Source organism: Equus caballus, chromosome 16, assembly GCF_041296265.1.
Source record: "Equus caballus isolate H_3958 breed thoroughbred chromosome 16, TB-T2T, whole genome shotgun sequence".
In the NCBI taxonomy this organism is placed as follows: domain Eukaryota; kingdom Metazoa; phylum Chordata; class Mammalia; order Perissodactyla; family Equidae; genus Equus; species Equus caballus.
This window is the reverse complement of record NC_091699.1, coordinates 62,500,632-62,525,557: the sequence shown is the minus strand read 5'-3', so window position 1 is coordinate 62,525,557 and position 24,926 is coordinate 62,500,632. Positions and strand designations below refer to the sequence as shown.

The 24,926-nt window shown below is 43.7% G+C and overlaps 1 protein-coding gene and 1 long non-coding RNA gene across 3 annotated transcripts in view; one reads left to right on the top strand and one right to left on the bottom strand.

Annotated features, from left to right (window-relative positions):
* The window catches only part of SUSD5 (sushi domain containing 5), a 59,336-nt gene that overhangs the window by 22,380 nt on the left and 12,030 nt on the right, over positions 1-24,926 (bottom strand). The window contains exons 2-4 of one of the 2 annotated variants that reach the window (XM_005600855.4): positions 24,190-24,367; positions 19,769-19,887; positions 1,904-2,092 (exon numbers count right to left, since the gene is read on the bottom strand). In XM_005600855.4, coding sequence (XP_005600912.2) covers positions 1,904-2,092; positions 19,769-19,887; positions 24,190-24,367 — 486 coding nt within the window. The remainder of the gene's footprint in view (positions 1-1,903; positions 2,093-19,768; positions 19,888-24,189; positions 24,368-24,926) is intronic. The other variant, XM_023620787.2, reaches the window with a different exon arrangement.
* Positions 1,600-15,118, top strand: LOC111768386 (uncharacterized). The gene is made up of 3 exons (XR_002800728.2): positions 1,600-1,729; positions 5,016-5,147; positions 12,954-15,118. It is a non-coding gene; the product is annotated as an uncharacterized lncRNA (long non-coding RNA).

Here is a 24,926-nt window from a genome sequence, read left to right as displayed (position 1 = left end):
ATGTTACAACTACAAGTCACCTGGAGTAGTCACTAGATTGGCAAAAAGGCAAAAGTGTCAGAGCTGGCCTGTGGTGTAGTGGTTAAGTTTGGCATGCTCCGCTTTGGCAGCCCATGTTTGCAGCTTCAGATCCTGGGTATGGACCTACACCACTCGTCAACCACTCATCAAGCCATTCTGTGGCAGCGACCCACATACAAAATAGAGGAAGACTGGCACAGGTTGTTAGCTCAGGGCTAATCTTCCTCAAGCAAAAAAGGAGGAAGATTGGCAATGCATGTTAGTTCAGGGCCAATCTTCTTCACCAAAGAAAAAAAAAGGGGGGGGGGGGAAGTCTCACAATCCTGAAGGTTGGTGAGGATGCTGAACAAGAGCTGTCATACACAGCTAGCGGGAGAGTCAACTGCTCCAAACACTGTACTTTAGAAAACTCTCCGGCAGCATCCACTAAAGCTGAACACACACCTATGCTGTGGTGAGCAATTCCAGTCCCAGGAATCAACAGAAAGGTGTTCACATCTGAACCAAATGACATGCATGAGAACAATTGTGGCAGCGTAAGTTGTGAGAGCCACAAAATGAAACCAAGCCACAAGTCTCCCAGCAGACTGCAGAAATAAATGGTAGTGTATTCACAATATGGATAGTAAATAGCAGTGAAGACAACAAGCCACACCTCAGGCAACAATGTGGATGAATCTTGCATACAAGACAGCACCCTAGTCTCCTCATGGTTCCCCCAGGGGATCTGCAGGACATTCTAGGGACAAACTGTCCCAAAAATTCAGTTAACACTGTGGTGCTGGAGTCATTCCCCTCTATAGAGCCAGGCTCCGCTCCATACCCAGATGTCGTAGGGGGTCAGAAAGGTGGTCCCTGAAGGAGTCTTGGGGTGAGAGGAGCCCTGTGAGATCAAGGAACAGTGCAGGGTCTAGCAGGAGGTCCACGGCATAGGAATCATAGCCCAGGTCGAGATGGGGGAGGCCAGGCCTGGCTGTGGCTGGAGACGGTGATTTCCGATAGTGGGAGAGGTGGGATGCAGAAGCCTGGGACCCCCAGGTATGTGATAATAAGGGAATGGGGACATCTGGGAGAATCTGATCAGGTTTGGGGAGCTCAATGCCCACCAGGAGTCTTTTTAGTCTCAACTAAACATTCAGACTCACGACAGCCACAGGCTACAGGCCAGGGAATAGAGCAAGGCAGCAGCACGCGACAGGCAATCATCACCAGTAGGAGCAGTCCACACGGCTGCCCTGGAGTTACTCTCCCTGCTTCTCCCTCCCCCCGCCCCCGACACCCCTATGATGGCTCGGGTGCAAGGGAACAGGACTCGCATGTGTGGCTGTGGATCCACCCTGGTTTACAAGCCCCGTGCCCCACAAGAGATGACAGCTCTTGTCACAACCCATAGCGTAGCTCTCAGGGTCCCCACAAGGATCATGCCCAGTCACAAGAATCCCCACACCCAGGGAAGCCCAAAGCTGGGGTTCCTCTCCTGTATTCATGGCAGCCCTCCCAGCCCAGTTCACCAATCAGGAGTCATTTTTACCCTACGCATGGTTGCTTGGTACCACAGCTGGCAGGCCATGTTGACCAGGGAAACAAGCTAGAACGTTAACCCAAGGTCAACTCTGTCCTTACTGAAGAAGAGAGGGTTTTGTTCATCCTTTACCCCCAGCATGGAAAACGAAGAGCTCACTTGTGGATACATGGCCTTTGAAACGCGGTAGGAACGCCCAAGCGGACATGTTGCCAGGTCCAGAACTCAAGGGAAAAATCTGAAAGTCTCTTTGAAAGGGACTTTTGTGGAGAAGAGTCCACCACAGGCCACCAGCAGAAGTGGAGCTGCGTGGCTCACAGTGTGTGGGCAGGTGGAGGTGGCCCAGCCGGGGCGGCTTACCTTTCCCGCAGGCCTGCACCTGGCCGTACCACTCCCCACAGCTGTTACACAGCAAGGTGAAGGCGGTTTCTCGATGGCCCGTGACGTGGCCCGGGGCACACACATACAGCAGCTCATCCCCCATCTCCAAGCCGGTGCGTCCCTGCAGGATGGTGTGTGGGAACGAAGGCGGGTCTCCGCACGGCTTCTCTGAGGAGAAGGATCACAATCAGCTTTCCCAAACTCTGGGAAAAGACAAACTTAAAAAGCAACTCTCCCCTCCTTGGGTACCGCCTGCACCCTGAACAGGGCTCCCAGGGGCTGCTTCCCCTTCACTCTGGCATCCCCAGGGCCTGGCAGAATGCCTGGCACAAATGAGGCACTCAAAAATACTTGTTGAGTGAATGAATGTGCTGCAAAGCGCTACAACGTTGTATTTTAAAATTGCCAGGCAGCCTTACCCTGTAATGTCTCCTTGAAAGGGGGACCCAGAGACATATGCTTTGCAGCAAGCCCCTTTTTTGCCTTATTTACATAAGTGACAAAGGGCTACTCTGTCAAAAGCTAAATTGTTCCAGACTATAGAGTACAGAGATGGTGCCTCTCCCCTCCCCCAACCTCAACCCTGACAGTAACACTGGTAACAGTTTGGTATATACAAATAATACAGATATAGATACATATAGATACAGACACATATACATACACACATAGATGGATAGATATATAACAGTTCTGTGTGTGTGTGGCTTTTAACATAAATGGGATTACATCATATGTATTACTGAGTACCTGCTTTTTAAAAAAATAAACTACTTTTTAGAGCAGTTTTAAGTTCACAGCAAAATTAAATGCAAAGTACAAAGAGCTCCTGTGTACCCCCTGGTCCCACGCATGCGCAGCCTACCTTACTAGCAACATCCAGCACCACAGCGGTACATTTGTTACAAGTGATGTATCTCCATCGACATATCATTATTACCCCAAGTCCATAGTTTACAGTCGGGTCCACTCTGCAGGGGAGCCTGAGGCTTGGATCTGCGGATGGAGAAGAGCCCGTCCCTGCCCTGGAACCTCTTCCTGGGCCTGCCCTCAAGCTGGCCCCGGGAGTCACTCTTGGGGGATATGGCCCAGGTCCCCTTTCTAACCCTGCCCTGGTCCTCCTGTGAGAATGTTTTTACTGGCATATTTTTCTTTTTTACTGGAAATGAGCCTTTTAGGAATGAACGTAGACTGGATTGTATTAAAACTTGTAAATTGCTTACGAAAAACCTGTGGCTGGTCCAAGAAGCAGCCACTAAGGGGCCCAGCCAAGGCTTTGGCCAGTGAGGGAGCACAAAAAGTAAGGCAGGGAGGGCCCAAGCCTTCCTCCTTCCACATTGGCAAGAGCCCTTGAGTTCCACTCGGGTGACACCCCTGGGCTCAGTGGTCCACGGCACATAAGCAAACACACAGCCCGATGATGTGGAACGATACTTTCAATGGTGTTAGTTGAGGAACGAGGTTAATGGTTACAGATCTGGGGCAGCAGTGGGCGCACTTGCTGTGGTCTGAAGCCCCTCCCCCACTGCCTCCTCTGAGGTAGTTATAGATAGAATAAACTGCATTTAAAATATAAAAAATATCCTAGCGGGAAATCTTCAAGTTTCCCATCAAGTATGATGTTAACTATACATTTTTTGTAGATGTTCTTTATCAAGTTAAAGAAGTTCTCCTCTATCCCTAGTTTGCTGGGAGTTTTAATTAGGAATAGGTGTTGGTTTGGTCAAATGCTTTTTCTGTGTCTATCAACATGATCATGTGCTTTTTCTTTTTTAGCCTTTGATATGACGGGTTACAGTAATTGAATTTTGAATGCTGAACCAGCTTTGCACGCCTGGGATTAATCCCACTTGATTACAGTGTATAATTCTTTTTACATATTGTTGGATTCAAATTGCCAATATTTTTATTGAGGATTTTCGCTCCATGTTCATGAGAGATATTGGTCTGTAGTTTTCTTTTCTTGTAATGTCTTTGTCTCATTTTGGTATTAGGGTAATGCTGGCCACAAAAAATGAGTTAGTATCCTCTCTGCTTCTCACTCCTAGAAGAGATTGTAGAGAATTGGTATAATTTCTTCCTTATTTGGTAGAATTCACCAGTGAACTCATCTGGGCCTGGTGCTTTCTGTTTTGGAATGTTATTAATTATTGATTCAATTTCTTTCCTTACATCCTGGACCAGAAACAAGAAGTCCTTTTCTCCCCCCCTAATGTTCTAGAGCTCTTTCCACATTAGTACTAAAAATTACCTCAAGCTTTTGAAAGGCTACACTATAGCACACGTTATTTAATCATTACACAGACATTTATGCTGATTCCAAATCTGCACTATTAAAAACAATGCTACTATGAACAGCCTCATATGTACCTTTCTGCACATATCCTATTTCATTAGGATAAACTTCTAGAAGGGGATCTGCTGCCTCAAAGTGATGCAGTGAAAAAAAGGAAAAATTTTTGTTTTTGTTTTTTGAAAAAAAGGAAATAATTTTTAATTCAAATTTCCTCTTCTAATTTTTTATGTTTGAAAGGAGAGCCTTAAGTCCTTATGCAATCAAATTACCTAAGAAGCATATTGCTTAAAAGAATATATGCTAAGAAAAGATGAAAATAGAAAATACAACTTGTGCTTTAAGCCACCCTGCTTGGCCTGACAGCTTGTACTTCTGGTAGCACTTTCTCAAAGAGTCACAGCTATGCACGTTCTTTAACACGAGAGATTTTGAATGAAAAAGCGTGGCTGTCCTTTGGAAAGCCAGTGCAGAGTGCTGCATTTCAAGCAAAACCGCCTTGACTGCACAGCCCATGAGATCAAGGGTTTATTTCACCTATGCAGCAAGTAGGGACAGGCAGCCATCTGAAAGTTGCCACAAATCCAGGGGCACCCCCCCCCGAGCAGAGAGGCATCATCCTTGGGGTCACTTGGCCTGAGCAGGGCATCCTGAGAAGAATGGACCAAAGTCATCAGCCTCAGTCAAGTCAGGCTGGACCGAATTCCAGCTAGTATCTCAGGGGCAAAAGGCTCTGTCTCTCTCTCCACCATCCTCAGCTGCCTATGACTCATGCTGGATGTTTTCTCCTCTTACCAGGATCTAGTTCCCGCGAACTGAAGGCTCTTCATCCAATACTCACTATCAAAGGACCGGTAAATATCTTCTGGCTCACCCAGCTCTATTTGTGGAACATAACACCAACTTCTTGAAAGGAAAATCCAGGAGCAGGTAACTGCTTTGTGAGTAGATAAAGGGGAACTTCAGGCCAAATTCACACCCTACTAGACTCGTGGGATCTTCTTCCTGAGAGTTAATTTCCAGAATCCAGGGGCTAGAATCTGGCTCAGGAAAACCACAATAACACTCCTGAGTGTCTGGATACACAAATCATGTGTTTCTGGATTTCCCACAAATGCTCAAGACAGGAAACACACTGCTTCTTAGCTGGTGTGATTTCAGAAGCTCCAGGACAACAGTTCCATGCGCTAACACAACTAAATGTGTGCCAAAAACACCACTCATATCCAGGTGCAACTTGAATTAGTTCCTTTCACTAACTTTCCCATCTTGAAACTCACAAGGGAGCTATGGAAAATAGCTGGCTAAATACTTGGGCCCTCCTCTCCTCTCTAAAGAAACTTACATTTGGAAAGTCTTCACAGCAACTTCTCAATTATTCTGCAGGTGGGGATTGCGGCTTGTGGATTTCTCAAACCTTAGAGCTGGCTTTCAACAGAAAGAGCAAATTCTATTTTTTTCCTTTCCAAGGAAAAAAGATTTTATAAAAGATCTTGTCCAATCAAACAAATAGTATGAATAAACAGCGACTCATTTTTTCGATTTAAAAGGACACATTTGCTTGCCAATCAGAGCTTCTGATATCCAGTGTTTCCACAGAGTTTAAAACTCATATGAAAAGTGATGCTTTTATTTTGAGAAATTCTAAGACTTTCAACATGACTTTTGAAATTCTAAAGAAGAGCCTGTAAAGCCCCATTATTATTTCACAAACCAAGAGGTAGAAGTTCTAACACAAATACCTGACCCTTACTCCTTCCTTTTGGTGTAACCTAAGCTATGAAGTTGTCTTTCACGCATACCTGCCCAGCTCCCACTCATCCTACTCCACCCAATACACAACCAGCATTGCCCTCCCTGCTCCATCCAATTTTATTCTTGGTTCTCAAACTCGAACACACATCAGAATCACCTGAAGGGCTTGTAACACAAGCACACACATAGCTGTATTTTGAGTTTCTGACCCAGTCATAGTTAGGACCCAAGAATCTGCATGTATAACAAGTTCCCAGGTGATGTGGATGCTGCTGGTCCAGGCACCATCCTTGGATAACTACTGCTCTAGATAAAAACCTACCCTCAAAAACAGGCAAAACGCATACACAGTGATAGGAATCAGAACAGAGATTGCTTCTGGCTGTGCTGGATGGGGAGGGGCGGAGGACTTTTGGAAAAGGACTCCAGGGAGCTTTCTGGGGGTGAAGGGAATGTTCTTTATCTTGATTGGGTGTTGATTATACAAGTGTATACTTGGTCAAAACTCATCAACTTAAGACCTGTGCATTTTGCTCCCGTAAATTATACTTCAATGAAGTAACTTAAAAAATACCTCTCCTCCAAAAACTCAGCAATTTATTCAGCATGAAATATAAATGGTTGAAAATTATTCACGACCACTCCTAAAAGGGACTGCATTTGACAAGGATCCATGACTTAAGATAGTGGTTTCCAACTTGCATGCTGTCTACTGAGGAAGCACTACAGTGTTTGTGAGATGTAGGAGAGTTCATATGCAAATAACCCCCATGTCAATTAATAGATCTAAATCAATTACTATCACATGGAATCTACACAATACTAGTTCCTGAGTTTCTCGTCCTAAAAAAATTATTTTAAAAAGTGTTCTAGAATGAAATGATACAACATCCAGTGTTTGCTTTAAAATATCTCAATAGGAGAAAAACATTGGCAGAAAAAGATGAAACTAAATTGGCAAAATATTGATAACTATTGAAGCTGGGTGATGGCTACATGGGGATTTGGTATAGTATTCTCCCTAACTGTGTTTGTTTGAAAATTTTCATGATACAAAGTTTTAAAATTGTCCCTATAGGTAATTCTTACACAAGCCAGAAAATTTGAAAAACTCACAGGGAAGAAACATCACAGGAAAAATAAAAATTTTCCCTTAATTTCACCAATGATAACCACTGTTAACATGGTTTTTACCTTTTCAGTGTTACACAAACATACATACACACACGCACACAATATTTTGCCAAACTATAACTGTTTTGTTTTGCAGCTTAATTTAACACTATATTGTGAAATTTTCCCCTGTCAACAAATATTTGTATTATTTGAACTTATTTGTAAATGACTATATATTATTCCATTTATATGGATTTACCATAATGGACCCCCTCTTTTGGGAAATTAACTTTGTTTCCATTTTTTCCCTACTAAGTAATGAACATTTTTGTAACATACCTTTGTACTCATCAATGCCAATCTCTTTAGAATAAAATATTCAAAGTGGAATTGATGGTTGAACGGGCATATATATTTTTAAAGCTTCTGATAGGTTGTGCCAAGTTGAATATGAGTATTTAAGAATCTACACTCCTAGCAGTGGTATATAAATTTGCCTGTTTCTCCTCAAAACACTGGAGACCATCATTCTTTGTAAACTTTGACAGTTTCATGGGCCAAAAAAGCGATTTCTTATATTAACATGCCTATCTTTAATTGGTAAAAGAGTTGAATATTTATTCACCAACTGTATTTCTTAAAAATATTTCTCTACTGTGGTCCACATCTTTTTCTTATCAACCTATAGGAGATCTACATATATCAATACAATAATCCATTGTCTTATTTTCCCAAATTCTTAACTGATAACCTAGTACTAACTCTCAAATAATCCATCCATCCTTTCCCCAGTGACCTGAAGTTTCAACTATTCCCCGCACTATATACTTATGTATGTCGTATCTGTTATGGTCCTTTCAGCCTTTTGCACTGAAGTATTTGTCTATTTGTGTCTTGGTGCCAAATGACTTTGTTTACCGTGGCTTTAAAATGTGTTTTGATATCTGAGCCTCTCTTATTATTTGAATGGGGTTAAGTCAGTAAGACTGAAGCATAAAGTACAAGGGAGGCAGGCAGGCATGAGTTTATGGAGGACCATATAAACTAGGTAGGAAGTTTGGAATTTTTCTGGTGGAGCATGGGGAACCATTAAAGAGTTTAAAACAGAAATAACATGATCCCGTCAGCACTTTAGAAGGAGCCCTGCTTTGCAGTGTGGAGACCGGATTGAGGAAACAAGCCTGGAAACTAGGGGACCAGTTAGGAGGCTACTGGAGATGACCAAGATAGCAGGACAGGAGCTGAAATGAGGTGCAAGAACCAAGTGGATCTGGGAGATACTGAGAAAAAATGCACAGAATTTAGGACTGAAAAGACGTGGGGGTACAGGAGAGCATCAGGGCCAAGGGAGGGGCTAGGGAGGCCGAGGCATCATGAGCACAGCTTGGGACCCACAGAGGTTGAAGTTCCAGGGGAAGTGTCCATAAGTAGCTGTATGTATAGAATCTGGGACTCAGTGCAGACACCTAGGCTTGAGAAAACGATTTGGGATTAATGAGCATTTAGATGAAAATTGAAGCCATTGGAGTGTTGAGTGAGGAAAGATGAGGGCCCAAGTCAGAGGCTCAAGGAGGTGAGCAGAGAACGAGGAGTTCACAAAGGTCACCACTACAGCCAGACAGATAGAAAACCCAAAGGAAATCAAGGGAAAACATGTTTCAGTGAGCAGTGCATGGTCAAGTACTTAAGGCTACAGAAACAGCAAGCAAAACACAGGCTGAGAAATGGCTACTATATTTAGCCATAGGGAAGCTACCAGTAACCTTGGTGAGAGCAGTGTCACTTCAGTGATGGGACAGCAGCCAGAAAGCAGTGGATGGAGGAATAAAGGAATGATGGGAGGGGAGATAACGGAGACCGTTATTTCAAGTAGAGGATTTCTGGGGCTATGAAGAGGGGGAGAGAGACATGGAGTAACAGCTTGATGAGAATATGATTTTCTAAACAGTTTCGAGTGATTTTATTTGTTTTGATTCCTTAAAATAATTCCCTTTCTTTTGAAATGTTGACACCTTTCACTTGTCTTGTAATTCTTTGCTGCTTGCTTAGTCCCCTAACTGACCAGTGGTGTGCTGATAAATGTTAACCACCAGCTCTCAGAGGGGGAAACTGTTGGGGAGTCGGGGAGGGAGTGGCTGTCGCATAGGGAGTTGACAATGTCTGTACACAATAGTACACAACAGACAAGCTTAGTGCAATTTCTGACACATAGTTCTCAATAAACCGTAGCTATAAAAAGAGCCTGACATAATTAAAGATGAGCAAAAAGATATATATATGAGGATGTTCAATCATAGCATTATTTATTATAGTGAAAACCATGGAACTACCAAAATGTCTCATAACAGAAGAATGTTTAATTTATGGTACATTCGTATAATGGATTGTTATAATAGCCATTAAAAATCATCCTTTGAAGAATATGCAATGCCATGAGAAGATATATATTAGTGAGTGAAAAAAACAGAATTTTGTCCATACAATCCCAATTTGGTAAACCAAATAAAAATGTAGGAGAAAAAAAGACTGATGCTAAAGTAGTTATCTCATGGCAGACAGATTATGAGTGATTTAAATTTTCTTATACTTTCTACTACAATGACCACATATTCATGTTTATAATTAGAAAATATATTTAATATGTAAAGTGGAGCTAATAACACCTATCTCATAGGGCTGTTCCCAAAGTTAAATGAGCTTATGCTTTGCCCAGTGCCCACTACAAGCCTGGAACTTAACAGGAACATAAATAAAAATGAATTCCATTTCCCAAGTAAATAGTTGGAGACTGATGATCTTTTGAATCATTCTTCCAGTAATCATGGTAACTGAATGCCCAGTTCCCATAAACCAAATATAGCCAAGTACATGATGACTGAACAGGAATTAAATGCCATTTGTGGCCATGAAAGGGCAAAACAAAATGGCTCGTAAGATCAGATCAGATATGGGCCCATATTTCCCATTGTTAATATGGCAACAATGGTCAGTGACAGCAGCTTCGTTCAAGGTGAGAAGCAGCCAGAAGAACTGGGAACACAGAGGGATTGCTGATGGATGCAAACTCTCGGAGTTGGGCTATGGTCCATGAAAGCAGCAAATGACGACACAAGAGGATTTGCAGGAAAGATCCCCCAACCGTACCACGGGCATGAGCTGCATTTCTGGATCTGTCAGGTTGTCTTGCTTCCAACAACAATGGACCTCTGTAGTGAGCAGGGTGAAGCACAGATCCACTTGTAACTATTCTACCATCCACACACCCTCCCCCAGAGGGAATTTTCTACATCAAGCCTTGATTGATGATCAAGTATTGATAATAGCTAGGGTGACTATATAATTTATTATCCATACCAGGACACTTCTGAAAATGAGAGGGAGCCCTGTCAATCATTACAGTGGGACAACCACCATAACCATGGACTGTCCTGGGAAAACTGAAGGCAGGGTCCCCTCATATGAGATTTATCCATCTCGGCTGGAATAGCCGTCCCTGGGAAGATGAGCAATTCAGAGGTAAAAAGAAAAGAGCACCTCAGAAAACAAAAGCCCTTTAGTGTCTGGGTTTAAGTCCTTGTTCCCCTACTTACTAGCTGTGTGACTTTGGCAAGTTACTTAACCTTGCTGTGCCTCAGTTTCCTCATCTGTAAAATAAGGATAACAGTAACTTCCTCAGGGTTGTTGTGAGGATTAAATGAGTGAACACAGGTAACATTGTGGATGCTATACAGATGTTAGTTATTATTCTCTTCCTGAAGTCAAAAGTCCGAAGCACATGCCAAGTCTATTATTAGAGGTGCAGCCTCAGGGTCAACAGAAGTGGTAGAGATGGAAGCATCAGGCTTGACTGGGTCTTGGGACCTGCTGCACAGGGTTGGGAAGAGCAGGACAGGAATGCGTGTGGGTGACAGCTCCCATCTGCACCTCCCAGGAGCCGCATGACCTCTCTGTCCTTCAGTTTCCTCATCTGAATAAAAAGAAAGATAATCTCCTCCCTACAGTATTGCTCTGAGGATTAAATGAGATGATAGATGCAGGAAAGCTTTGGAAAGAAAGAATTTTGGAATTGTAAAGCTGCTTGATGATTTTTTCTTGTTCTGTTTCATTAAGATTTTATTTATATAAATAAAATTCACCAAATTTAAGTGTACAGCTTAATAATTTTTGCTAAACATATACAACTGTGTAACCACCACCACAATCAAGGTATAGAACACCTCTCCTAAACAATTTCCTCCTCGCCCTCGGCCTTGGATGCCCTCTGCAACCCCACCTCAAGCAACCACTGTTTTACTGTCCATCAGTAGTAGTTCTGCCTTTTCTAGAATTTCATTCAAATGGAATAATACAGTACGTAACCTTTTATGCTGGGCTTCTTAGCATAATGTTATTGAGATTCATCCATGTTTAGCATGTATTAATATTTCATTACTCTTATTGCCAAATAGTAATCCATGATGTGGATAGACCACAATTGTTTGATCCATTCACCAGTGGATGGACATTTGGGTTGCTTTCAGTTTTTGGCTTTTATGACAAAGTTGCTATGAACATTTGTGTGCCCAGGTTCTTGTGGTCCTAAGTTTCTCCTGGGTCAATATCTAGGTGTGGAATTGCTCAGTTGCATGGCACATGCATACTAAACTTTGCTCAATGATTTGGAAAGAAATTATGGGTTGATTGATTGGAAATAGTGTGACATCAAGGTGAAGGAAGAAACCATGCTATGATCACTCTGTATTGTTAGAGTTCATGTGTGCTAGAAACTAATCATAGTCACAGCTCATACTGTATTGCTGAGGTCTCACTCTGCGCCAGGCACTGGGCTGAGTGATTTACTTGCATTACCCATTCTGTCCTCTTGACAACTTTATGTCTTGGATTCTAATATTATTCCCAAGGCAGGTAAGCGGTAGAGCCAAGATTCGAACCCAGGGATTCTGGGTAGAGAGTCCACGGGACTAACCACCGTGCACCATTGTGTTCCAGGGGTTGTTTCCTCTGAGCACACAATGGTTCAGCTCCGATGAACCTTCTTGTCATAAACAAGGGGCTCAGAGCACTTTGCACAGAGGACAGGTTTGGGGGTTCCTCCTCTACTGGACTGCACCACTGGCAGCCAGAATGATCTTGAGAAAATGGTCAAAAGTCACCTCCTATCCACAAACCCCACAACAGTTTCTCACTTTCCCTTAAAAGTCAGTCCAGTTCTCTCACCCCTGCATATCTAGCTCTTTTCCCGACCTCTCCAGCCCTATCTTGGACCACTCTCCCCTTGCCTGAACCATCCAGGCACACTTTCCCAAACACACCAAGCTCTTGCCTGCACAAAATAAGTGTTTTTAAAGCATGAACTGGATGTCTTATACTTATTCTGAGACCTGCACACTACGTCTTGGAAGATCTCCATGTCATAGCTCTCACTCCATTCATTCTAATTGCTAGTTCTTTCTTCCTCTCTCCCTCCCTCTCCCACTTCCTTCCTTCCTTCCTCCCTCCTTTCTTTCTTTTGTGATCATGGTAAGAAATTCATTCAGTACAGAAGCGTTAAAAGTAGAAAGTGAAAACACCCCTTCCCCAAGATCGGCCCCTTCCACTGCCCAGAGGTGACCCCATTAGCATTTTGGGTTTAGAAAGCAGTTCTGATTCAACCCCTGATGGTCTACCCAGCCTCCAGCTGCCCTCTCCCTCCTGCAGACACTTCACTCTCCTTGACGACATCACAGACGCTTCTCTCAGCCCCCAGCTGAGTTCAAGATGGGCAGTAATGCTAGTAATTGGTTTGACCCCTCTGAGGAGGACCATTATGTGATCTTAAAATAATATTATTTTGGTAAATTCTACCCATTGGTTCTCCCCAAACAGGCTCCTGGAAGGCATTAGCGCTGTCTCTCCACTTGAGGATTCTCCTGACAGTAACCCCGCCCAGCAATTCCTCCGTGGTTGGTGGAATCAGTTGTACTAAATGAGATTCTGAAGTTCGAGGGAGACAGGTGTGGTTGGAATTTAGACCAGGCCTCCTAGGTCTATCGTCACAGACAAGTGTTGCTTCTTCCATTAAACACTTTCGATCTGTAAAGTACACCTGCAACCCTCAGCCTCTACAAACAGAAGAATGCTCGTGTGTGCTTTACTGGAGGGAAACGATAAGAGGAAGAGTCAAACGTGTGCTGTAAGCTGATGAGCTGCCCAAAAGTCACACTAAGAGAGCTAGCTGTGTGGACGTGAGTCCCCATGTCCGGGAAGACAGGCCTTTAAATGACCTTACTATTGAGTAAACTGAGGCAGGTCAGGCCTAGGTGGATACGGAGAGGGGCCAGGAGACAGAAAGAAGGAAGCGCTCTGTATCCGAATTGCATATGAGTGGCTTTGATCATGGGCTCCTAAGGAGGGAAGGCACTTGAGTGTTACCCTATGTCATAGTCAAGGGGATTCTGACCACCACCGAGGCGGTCCAGGCCCACCTCCCCTGAGCCACCAGGTCGTCCTCTGAACTTCCCCTCCAGCGCCAGGTTCCTCCCACATCCCCGATGTTTCTCTCAGCTCATCTTCACCAACAAAAGAGGAGACATGAAGGGCCATGGAATGTACATTATTCATTCTTTTTAAGCATGAACAGAAGTGCAGCTGGAAATTGGAGGCCTCAGGCAAACACAAGAGAGGGACCCGACTCTGTGAGGAGAGCTGCTCACTCACTGCTACTCTGCAACGCAATGTGGGCTGCGTGGGTGCACGTGCCCCGACGTGGGCTCAAGAAAGCGTCGCTTCCTGTGGTACATTGTGTGACAGGGCAGAAAACCTGGACTTTGGAGTCAGAAAGAGCCACATCCTAATTGCTAACTGTGGCTTTGGGCAACTTCTAACTCTGAGCCTACACAAGCTGCTGGAGGATTTGGTGGGGTATTATAAGTCCTTCTGGTAGATATTCTGTAAATGTTTGTGTGGTCTTTCCTCTATCTGGAGCACACCTTGCTTTGTGTTTTTTATCTTTCTGCAGAATTCTGAGCCCCATAAAGACACTTTCTAGGAAAGCTAATGACAGACTGTCACTAAGCAAGTGACTCTTGCAGGTCCAGAGGCTATTGTGGAACAGCACATAGTTAAGCACCTCCAAGTCTTGAGAACAAAGTTGCCCCTGGTGTACTCAGCTCTGGGAGCTCATGTGTGTGTCTGTGAGGCCGGGCTTTGGGCTCCTCCTCACGTTTATCTCATTCCAGAAAGCCAAACACAACTAGCCGAACACGCCAATGGGTCCAGAGTGCAGCCCCAGGTCTTCTGAGTAGCACAGAAGGGGAGAATCTGTCCAGGTTGTTGGTGCCTACAGCCCCAGGCTACAGAGATATCACAGAGGTATCTGCCCCAGGGGCTAAGGAACCATTGGCGCCATTTCTCTGGCTGCCCAGACACTTGGCCTTCCTGGGAACTGGCTGTTTGTGCATCAGGTCTGATCTAGCCCACTGTTTTAGAATGGAAGAGCTCAGTCTTGGGAAAGCAAGAACCGATGCTGTCGAAGCCTGGGTGTGTGGGTGGCAGGGGAGAGGGCATCAGTACTTACTGTGATGGTGTGTATTTGGACTGCCCTCTGCAGCCACCTCACACCTGCCTGGCAGCTACTGGAGCCCCCAGGGATGTTCTGAACCTGACTCACTCTCCTGAAGCACTAATACAATAGCTCACCCAGAGCTAGTCTCTCCGGAACCACTGGGATCCCTTGCTTCCCCTATTCTCCTGTCTCCAATGTCCTCTCCTCCCTGCCTTACCCATTATTCCCACAAAACAAAATCCTTCAGATTCCACTGCCTTAGGAAGTCTCCCTAATTACTGTCCTCCATTGTGTCACGGAAACACATTAATCTCTTATCCTTATACACTGTCAACTTCTTGGGGGTGGAGATAAGTCCTATCTATCTATCTATCTATCTACCTACCTACCTACCTATCTATCTAAAGTACCCACAAGTCTGAGCATTGGACTTTGCATTACCCTGGACAAATAAATAAACAAAGGGCCAATGCCAGGTCAACGGTAATGAACTCACAGTCTTCCACACTCCTTTGGGAGACCCTGAACTAAACGAATGCTATCAGGTGTTCAAAGCAGTGCAATTAATTGGTTCCAGTCTCCTGATCACAACGGAGAATTTCCCCAAAGCCAATCTTGAGGCATGGGGCCTCTTCCAGGCAGACCTGGGAATTGACTACTCTCCAAAATTCCTGATCGCTCTCAAGGAGGTGAGCATCCAGCTCTCTTCCTGATGACATAAAGGAAGGGAATCATTCCATTTCTGTTCTTAAGGGAGCTATAGGCAACAGTGAAGCATGCAGGAGAAGTGGAATGCAGAAGGTGAGGTGGGCTGGTGGGGAACAGCAGCCAGGCCAGCCCTGTCTTAGACAGGGAGAAACAGAAGCAGACCCAGAGCGGGGCCTCGTGGGTGCAAAAGAGAGGTGAGACGAGACTTGAAGTCTCCAGACTCCAAGTCATCGACCCCACTGACAAGGTGCCAAGAGAAGCAAAGCCAGAGAACCCAAATGGAGGCAGCTTATTTCATCAGCATCCAGTTGGTTAAAAATAACTTCACTTATTAGTTTAAGTGAGATCACCACAGGGCTGGAAATTCACTGTCAGTGAAACAAAAATACTAGAAGGAAATGGAGAAAAGTCTACAGTCATGATGAACTTTATTTCAAAAAAGAAACACAGGAGGAAGCTGCCTGAACATTCCACAGGCTCTATTTTCCTTCTGTGCTCATTATGAGGACATGTCCGCCATTTTGGGAGTTAGCACTCTTCATTCTTCCTTTCTTACCAAAGAGAAGCAGCAGCACAGAGCTAAGCGCCATGAAGCATCATCGGAAAAAGGGCAACCTTTGGAAATGATACTGCACTGGGGCGTATGCTGAACCAGACCTCAGCTACACTCTGCAGGAACCCAAGGAACTGCTTGCTCTCTTGGGCTTTGCTAAGTCGCTGCACCTTCCTTCAGCACACAGGTTTCCTTTGTTGACTGCGCTGTCAACAAAGGCTCCACTGAGCAGGGCGGAGGGCCCTGTGGGAGCAGTTTACATGCTCTTTCTAAAGGATGAAAGGCAGAAGAACAGGGACAGAGCTCTCTCTGAGTTGAGGAATCTGTCCTGCTTTTCTAGAAAGCCCAAGAGAGAGGAGCCCTCAGCATGCATTCCTGAGTCTCCTTCATGCCCACCTGAAGCCTCCTCACAAATAAGGCTCGGAGGACCAAGACTCCAGTCTTCTCCACATAAGCCCCTCCCTGTTGACCTGGAGGCGAGGGGAGGCCAGGCTAGGCTCAGGCAAGCTGCTCTGGGATGCAGAGCCCTTGAGCACTTTGACTCTGAGAAACCACACACAGTGCCCGCTCGCTAAAATGGTATCAGTCTTCACAGGAGTTGACAGGCATCATGAATTTGCTTCACAGGTTGGCTCCCCATGGCTCACAGTTTTTTCTGTTTCTTAGGGTTTGATTTTTTTTTTGTCTTTGTTTTGGAGGACTATGTAGACCATTTTACTTTTTATTGAACTTTTTTGTTTTTATATAATTTCGAAGTTATAGAAAAATGGTAAGAATAAGGAACTCCCATAATACCCTTTATCCAGATTTACCAATGTATTTTCATTTTGCCCCATGTGCTTTATCATTCTCCTCTCTCTCTAGATATAGATATCTATATAGAGAGGAAGATACATATATCATATATACATACGTATATATGAGTGTACACATACATATGAATATGTATTTATAGCTGTAATTCTTTTCTGAACTATTTGAGAGTAAGTTGTAGATATAATGTCCCTTGGTCCCTAAAAACCTTGGTATGCATTTCCAAGAACAAGGATATTCTCTTATATAACTGCAGGACAGTTCCCCAAATCAGGAAATTCAAGCACTGATCCAATACTATTATTTAATTCATGATCTGTATTCAGATTTCATCAGTTACAGCTATTTTCTCCTGGCCCAGGATACAATCCAGGATCACAAGTTACATTTCGTTGTCAAGTCTTTTTAGTCTATTTTAATCTAGAACAGTTGCATAGCCTTTCTCTGTTTTTCTTATCCATGATGCTTTTTTAAAGAGTACAGGCCAGTCATTTTATAGGATGTTTCTCAATTTGCATTTAACTAATGTTTCCTCATGGTTAGATTCAAGTTATGCATTTTTGGCAGGAATATTACTGAATTGAAGTTGTGTTCCTCTGAGTGCAATATATCAGGAGGCATGTTACATTGGTTTGGCAATAACTCCATTTTGGAGTCACTACGATGGCTTTGACCTTTGTGCCCTACAGGGTGCAAACGAATATTTCCAACCTCTGGCTTCATGCGCTACAACTGTGGGCAAAAGGGGCACACACTTGCATACACACAACCTGTTTGAAGGCCTCTGAGGTGGGAAGCCTAGGCTATCCTGTTGGATGATGAGGAACATTTGGCTCAGTTGCCCCCATCACCCCAGCCAACAGCCAGCCAACTCCCAGAAGCAGCACCTAACCAGCAGCTGACTGTAGACTCATGAGTGAGCCCAGCTGAGACCAGAAGCAGAACACAAACTGCCAGTCCAAAAACACAGTGAACTAAAGAAAGAGTTGTTGTTTTAAGCCACTACATTTGGAGGTGGTATGTTACATAGCAAAAGCTAACTGATACCGCTTGTTGACCAGGGGAAAGAGCTAAGACTCAGAAGCCCTACCTATTCCTTTGAGATCACTGAGGACAGAAGGTCATGCTGTGTTTCTTCTGGCTCTGTCCTGCCTTCCTCAGGGATCTGAACTTTTGCCTATGTTTGGGATTCAAAGTATCATTTTAATTCACTTCTGTGGTTTTTAAAAAACAAACCATAGGGCTGGCCCAGTGGTATAGTGGTTAAGTTTGCATGCTCCACTTTGGTGGCCTGGGGTTTGCTGTTTCGCATCCTGGGCCTGGATCTATGCACCATGCTGTGGCAGGCATCCCACTTATAAAGTAGAGGAAGATGGGCACAGATGTTAGCTCAGGGCCAACCTTCCTCAGCAAAAAAAGAGGAGGATTGGCAGCGGATATTAGCTCAGGGCTAATCTTCCTCAAAAACAAAAACAAAAAAACCCATAGATATTGTTCTCCCCAGGGTAAGGTCACATCCTTCAGTTGACTGATTGAACAGATGATCTCAGGAGACTCTCCCAACACACTCTCCCATGTCAATCAGCAAAGGAAGAGCCCTTCCTGGAGGGAGACCCCATAGCAGCAGAGAAGCCTATCACTCATCAACATCTAACAGGGATGAGTCAGGGCCTTAGGGTTCACTATGGCTCTCTGATTTATCAACTCCTCTGACACTTCCCTGGAAATTAGGATTTGGTGCCTCTGGGATGCAGCCTGAGGGTTTGTATTTCTACAAGTTCATCTGATATTTTTCATCATCAGAGAGGTTTGGAAACTCTGCATTAGAGAAGCACTTCTTAAACTGGGTCACACGTTAAAAATCACTAGGGAGCTTTTAAAAACCCCAGTGCCCAGAACACTTATATCAGAATCTCTAGGACTGGCACCCAAGCATTAGTATTTCTTAAAACTTCCCAGACGATGGGGCCGGCCCCGTGGCTGAGTGGTTAAGTTCATGCGCTCGGCTTCAGAGGCCCAGGGTTTCGGTGGTTCGGATCCTGGGCACGGACATGGCACCACTCATCAGGCCACTTTGAGGCGGCGTCCCATATGCCACAACTAGAAGGACCCACAACTAGAATATACAACTATGTACTGGGGGGATTTGGGGAGAAAAAAGCAGAAGAAAGAAAAAAAAAACTTCCCAGACGAGACCAAAGTGCAGCCCAGCAGTACCTGTGCTGACTTCTAGGAGTGATGAGTAAGCAGGGGGCTTTTTCTCCATTTGCACGAACATTCCCTTTCAACGGCATGTGTGTCTGATAATGAACGTGTACTTACTTCAGTGCAAATGAAATGCAGCCCCGGAGACTCCTTTATGGTTTTCTCCCCACCACTCCGCTAATTTCCCAGAAGGAAGGTGAATTTTCCTTCCTCGGAGCAGTTTTCTAAATCCTATAAATTTCCTTTTGGGGAAAAAGGATTTTCTTTCTTTCTAGTGTGCTGCCCACCACAAAGAGAGACTGAGGGCAAGCTATATCAGCAACTGTAGCAAACACTGTCCAGGGTCTGCCCATCATCCGTAGATACCTTTGCTCTTCCTATGCTCAGAGCCTCCTGGGGGGCATCTGTGCCTCTTTGTTGGAGGGTGGCACTCAGGCTACTGGAACCCTTTGCCTGGGCACACCAAAACCAGAAGAGCCTGAGAATTTACATTTCCCTGAAGCAGCCCTTAACCAATGACTGACAGGTGCAGTGGTATAAATACCCCTGCTCCCTCACCCCGATCAGGAAAACCATGGTGACCCACACACTGTCTCCAGAGATGCCCGGAGGGACTGAGCCAAAGTTACTCCCCACCTCACCACCACCGTGGACTTTGCGTAGTACTGTACTGCCACTTGGTCCCTTTCTTTCCCTGTTGACTGACCCACTGCCCTGTTGGCTTCTCTTTGGAAGACTTCCTGATAAACCATGTTCAGTGAATCCTCATCTCAAGGGTGGCTTCTAGAGAACCCAACCTAAGATGGCAACTCCCAAGAGGACGCCTTCCAGAACCTTTACAAAGACTCTGGCACTGACCTTCATCCTTAATGCAAAGGGCATTGTATGTGCCGCCAGGAACAGGGGTACTGTCAATTCTCACGTCAACAGCCCTCAAGCTTTGCTGTTCCCCACTCCCCTTGCTACACACGGTTGTCCTGAAACAAAGAAAACACAAGGTTAGGAGAACTCACCAAAACTGGGAAAGAACAATTCTTTTCTGCTGTCAGCTCTGAATCAGCAGAGATTTTCTGATTCAGGAGCTTTGGCTGGAAGCATCGATATGGAAACACTCTCCTGAAACAAAGGTCTAAAATCAGGAAGACAGAGGTGATGCTCAAGTTGAGGTCATGTGTATTAATTCAAGTTTCAGAGGCAATGCATTGTTGATCTCTTCCAGTAAGCGTTTGGTTTTAATTTCATAAAACTTGGCTCTTCTCTTTATTAGTTCTCTTCTTTTTGAGGGGGTTTGTTTTGCTGTTCTTTTTCAGATTTCTTAAGACGGATCATTAGTTCATGAACCTCCAGCCTTTTTCCTTTTCTAACACAAGCATTTAATACTTTAGATTTCCCTCTAGGTATAGCATCCCATGAGTTTGAGTATGTCGTATTTTTAATATTACTCAGTTTTACATAAATGCTAATTTCCATTATATTTATGTCCCATGATTTATTTAGGGATATCTTTTGTAAAGAGCAAATAGTACAATTTTTAAATATCCCTCTAACAATCTTTCTTTTCTAATTGGAGCATCTCATCTACTTATACTTAATTTAATCACAGAGCTCTTTGAATTTAAATCTGCTATCCTTCTATTGGTTCTGTCCATTCTCTTTTCTTTTCTTCCTCTCTTTTCTTTCCCCTATTTTGAATTGTTTGAATTCTTTTTGGCATTTTCTTTTTTCTCTATCTTTTTACTATTCTTTTAGTGGTTATCCCAGAAGTTATAATATGCTTCCTTGACTTATTAAAACTTAATATTAATTTTACCCTCTTCCCCAATAATACAACCTAAAATTCTTAAAACCATGTTAACATAATTAAAATACTTCCTGACGTATATACCATTTTTTAGTATTTATTTTTATTATTACTGCTTTACATAATTACATAAATTCAATTTATCCCCATATTTACTCTTTCCATTCATCCTCTTTTGCATCTCTAGCCTTCCACCTGCAATTATTTTCCCGCTGCATAAAGAGACCCTTTAGTGTTTCTTTAGTGCAGGTCTGATATAATGAATTCTCTCACCTTTTGTCTGTCTAAAAATGTCTTTATTTTACCTTGATTCTTTTTTTTTTTTGAGGAAGATTAGCCCTGAGCTAACTACTGCCAGTCCTCCTCTTTTTGCTGAGGAAGCCTGGCCCTGAGCTAATATCCGTGCCCATCTTCCTCTACTTTATATGTGGGACACCTATCACAGCATGGCATGCTAGGTGGTGCCATGTTGGCACCCAGGATCCAAACCAGCGAACCCAAAGCCCCGAGAAGCGGAACATACAAACTTAACCACTGCACCACTGGGCCGGCCCCTACCTTGATTCTTGGAAGATACTTTCACTGGGTATAGGATTCTAGGTTGGCAGTAATTTTCTTTCAGGACTTTGAAGGTGTCATCTATTGTCTTTGGACTTTCATTGTCAGTTTTTGTCACTCCTTTGAAGGTACTCTCTCTTTTTCTTCTTATTACTTTTTAATATTTTTTTCTTCATATTTGATTCTTACCAGTTTTACCATGATGTGTCAAGTTGTGAATTTTTTTTTATTTGTTCTCCTTAGGCTTTGTAGAGCTTCCTGAATCTGTGCCTTGATTTTCTTCTTCAGTTGTGGGTAAGTCTCATATTGCTTTTGCTCCATCCTCTTTCTCTTCTTCTGGAATTCCAACTACATGCATCTTTTTTGCCTTTAACCCTTTCTTGTATGTTTTTTTGTTTTTGTTTTTTCTCCTGTTCTTTATTCTGGATACTTCCTATGAAATATCTTCCAGTTCACTAGTTTTCTCTTTGGCTCCTTTTAATTATTTAAGCAGATCCGTCCATTAAGTTCTTAATTTTAGCTATTGTATTTTTCATTTCTAGAGTTTTCATTTGGTTATTTTTATAGTTTCCAGTCTTCAGCCAAAATTCTCCTTCTTGTCTTTTGTATCTTTGAACATTTTGAAGACAGTTGTTTTAAAGTCCTCATCTACCAATGCTAATATCTAGAGTTTCTATTAACTATTGTTTCTCCTTATTTTTGCTCTTGTTCCTTTGTCTCCTCATGTGACTGGTTATTTTATATTGTATGACAAATCCTATACTTGCTAAAATTGTGGAGATAAATTGCCTAGGATAATGTTATCTTCCTTGCGAGAGGATTTTTTAAATTCAGTTCTGTTAGCTATCTGGAGCATGGGAATGCCAGTATCATCTCAATCCAATTTCATGACTTCAAAGGATTTCAAGCTATGCTGCAGTTCCTGTGAGGGCCTGTGTACTTCTTTTGGTTTACTCTTACTCTTGGGGTATAGCCCTACAATGTTCTAACCCAAAGCAAAAGGGCTCCCCAGGCCCCCTCCTACACAAAACCTGAATTCACATCCCTCTCCTCCAAGTCCCCCAAGGCTACCTAAATTGCTCCTCAGCTTTTCAGCCACCCTTTATGGGATCTGCACAAGCTCACACCAAAGAAGTGGTTCCAAATTTTGGATTCACCACTCTAGACCTCCATCCTTCTCTGGAATTATGTGTATATTCAACATAAATTCATGAGATACAGATGAGACCTACTATATGCCTACTACGCCATCAACTGTAAGATGCACCATGCATTTAATAATTGGGTTTTGGTGGGGAGGGAGGATGCCTGTGCAGGAAAACTCATGGTGAAATGTACTTACTAATTGTCAGATACTTCTTGGTTCCAGAAATGTTAAAATGGGAAGACAATTTTTAATATTTCCTGTAGTAAATATATCAAGTAAGTATGTTTGCTTTATAAAGAAATATCAACTCAGCAATGGAGAGATCCACTAATATGTCCTAACATCTTATAGCAAACCCAGAGAAGATAGACCTTTCCAATGACCCACCCACGACTTGTAATGTCTGGGAACCCTAAGCCTGGCTCCAAGCTGGCTCTTCAGAATCTCTGAATACCTTGATTATCTGAAGCAACGATAGTAACAGAGTTATTAAAAATATCCATACTTGACTATATTATGGAAGTGTGCATTCACAAGACTTATTTTGTCTATTTAGGAACATAGATGTAAAATATAAGGCAGAGAGGGCCACAGTTCCAGATTCACTGAAAAGCTCTGGATGTAGCCTCAATGGTCCTCTTTATTCAATTGCTGTTTCATATGTGGCACAGTATGAGACATGAGTCAGCATGGCTGTGTGTATTTTCCATGGCCATCTGCCAGCCAGACATCTTCAGAGTCATTATCAACCAAAGTAGTTCCTGGAGCCCATTTTACTCTTTCACATTCCTGTGGCATAAAGGAGAACGTGGAAAGACTCCTGTCATCTGAGCATGACTAAAGAAGCAGTTAGCAGCACTTCTGGGAAATTTTATCCTAGATGGCTAGAAGATGTACTTCTTTATAAGGATTTGGGTCAGCAACTCAGACAGGGCACAGTGGGAGTGGCTCGTCTCTGCTCTATAATGTCTAGGGTCTGAGCTGAGAAAACTCATGAGCTGGCGATAACTCAACAGCTGAAGGCTAGAATGACCTGGAGGCATCTTCACTCACATTTCTGACAGTTAACGCTGGCTACTGTCCAGGACATCAGCTGGGGCTATTGGTGAGAGCACCTACATGGGGCATCTCCATGTAGCCTGGGCTTCCTCACAGCATGGCCTCCTCAGGATGGTCAGAATTCTTACACGGCACCTCAAAAGTGAGTGTCTCCAAAAATCTGGGCATAGATTTTTCTGACCTAACCTCAGAAGTCACATAGCATCATTTCTGCTGCATTTTATCATTTGAGGCAATACTATGCTGTCTCTGATTTAAATGGACACAGACCCCACTTCTCGAAGACAGCAATGTGAAAGAATCTGTGGCCATATTTTAAAATCTCCACACCATCTTCCTATTCATATGTATGCAGAGAAAAAGGGATAAAAAATATATACCAAACAGTTATGAGTCATTACCTCCGAGGTGGGGAAGAGGAGAGAAACTCACTTTGTACTTTATTCATATCTGTATTATTTGAAATTTTTACAACAAGCATGCATTATTTTTGTAACTTAAAAAGGAAATTCAAAATAACAAAGTAAGGAGGAAAAAACTGACAGAACTCCAGAAAAATGTTTTTATATAAAAACTCAAAACAAGAATGCACTGCCCACTGCACTTTGCATATCCTGGCACCTCAACAGAACAATTATTGAGCTCCCATATGAGCCCCGGTGGGGCAGTCAGGGTGAGCTGGAAGGAGAGCTTCCCCCAGCTCGCCTGACTTACCCGAGCCTGCCGTCGGCCAGCCAGCCCGTGGTGCACACCGCGAAGGCGCAATCCTGGACCACTCTCCGCAGCTCATCCGCAGACACCAGGCGAGCATCCCTGTTCTTGCAGGAAAGCCGAGCCGCCTCCAGTTCCAGGCCCTGAGAGCCATTCTGAGACTCCAACACAAAGAGCTTCCCTGTGTGGGGACAAACACAAACATGGGGTGACTCCAGGATCCATGGGAATTTAATCTCAGCAAACTCGCTCTCTGGCAGACGCCTGTCAGAACTGTAGTTTCCGACTTGCCAGAATACCCAAGTGCAGCAATTACCCCATTGTATGCATCTCTGGGACCAGGTGATGACAATTTATGGGTGTTTTAATCCATTTTTTGCTCTTGTCTTCTTTAAAAAAAAAAAATAAACCATCTGCTCCGGCATGTTTATCCAGATAAGCTCTTCAAATCTTCCTTTTAAAAAGGTGTTTTACAAACACCATCTGGCAAGGCTCAGGGTCCTAGGTTCCCCTGAGTTGGGTCACTTGGTGTCCGAGGCACTGATTCAGGCCTCAGCTCTGCCTTCTTCTGCCTGCCCCAGCCCTGGGATGACCCCATACCCAGCAGGCTGCTTCCCTTCTCTCTGTCCTATCGTCTCAGGACATCATCAGGCCCTTCCCACCATGAGTTCACTTCTGTTCCCTGCATTTCTCCCCCTACTGGACAAGACAGCAGCAGCCATGTCTCTGCTTCCTGCCGC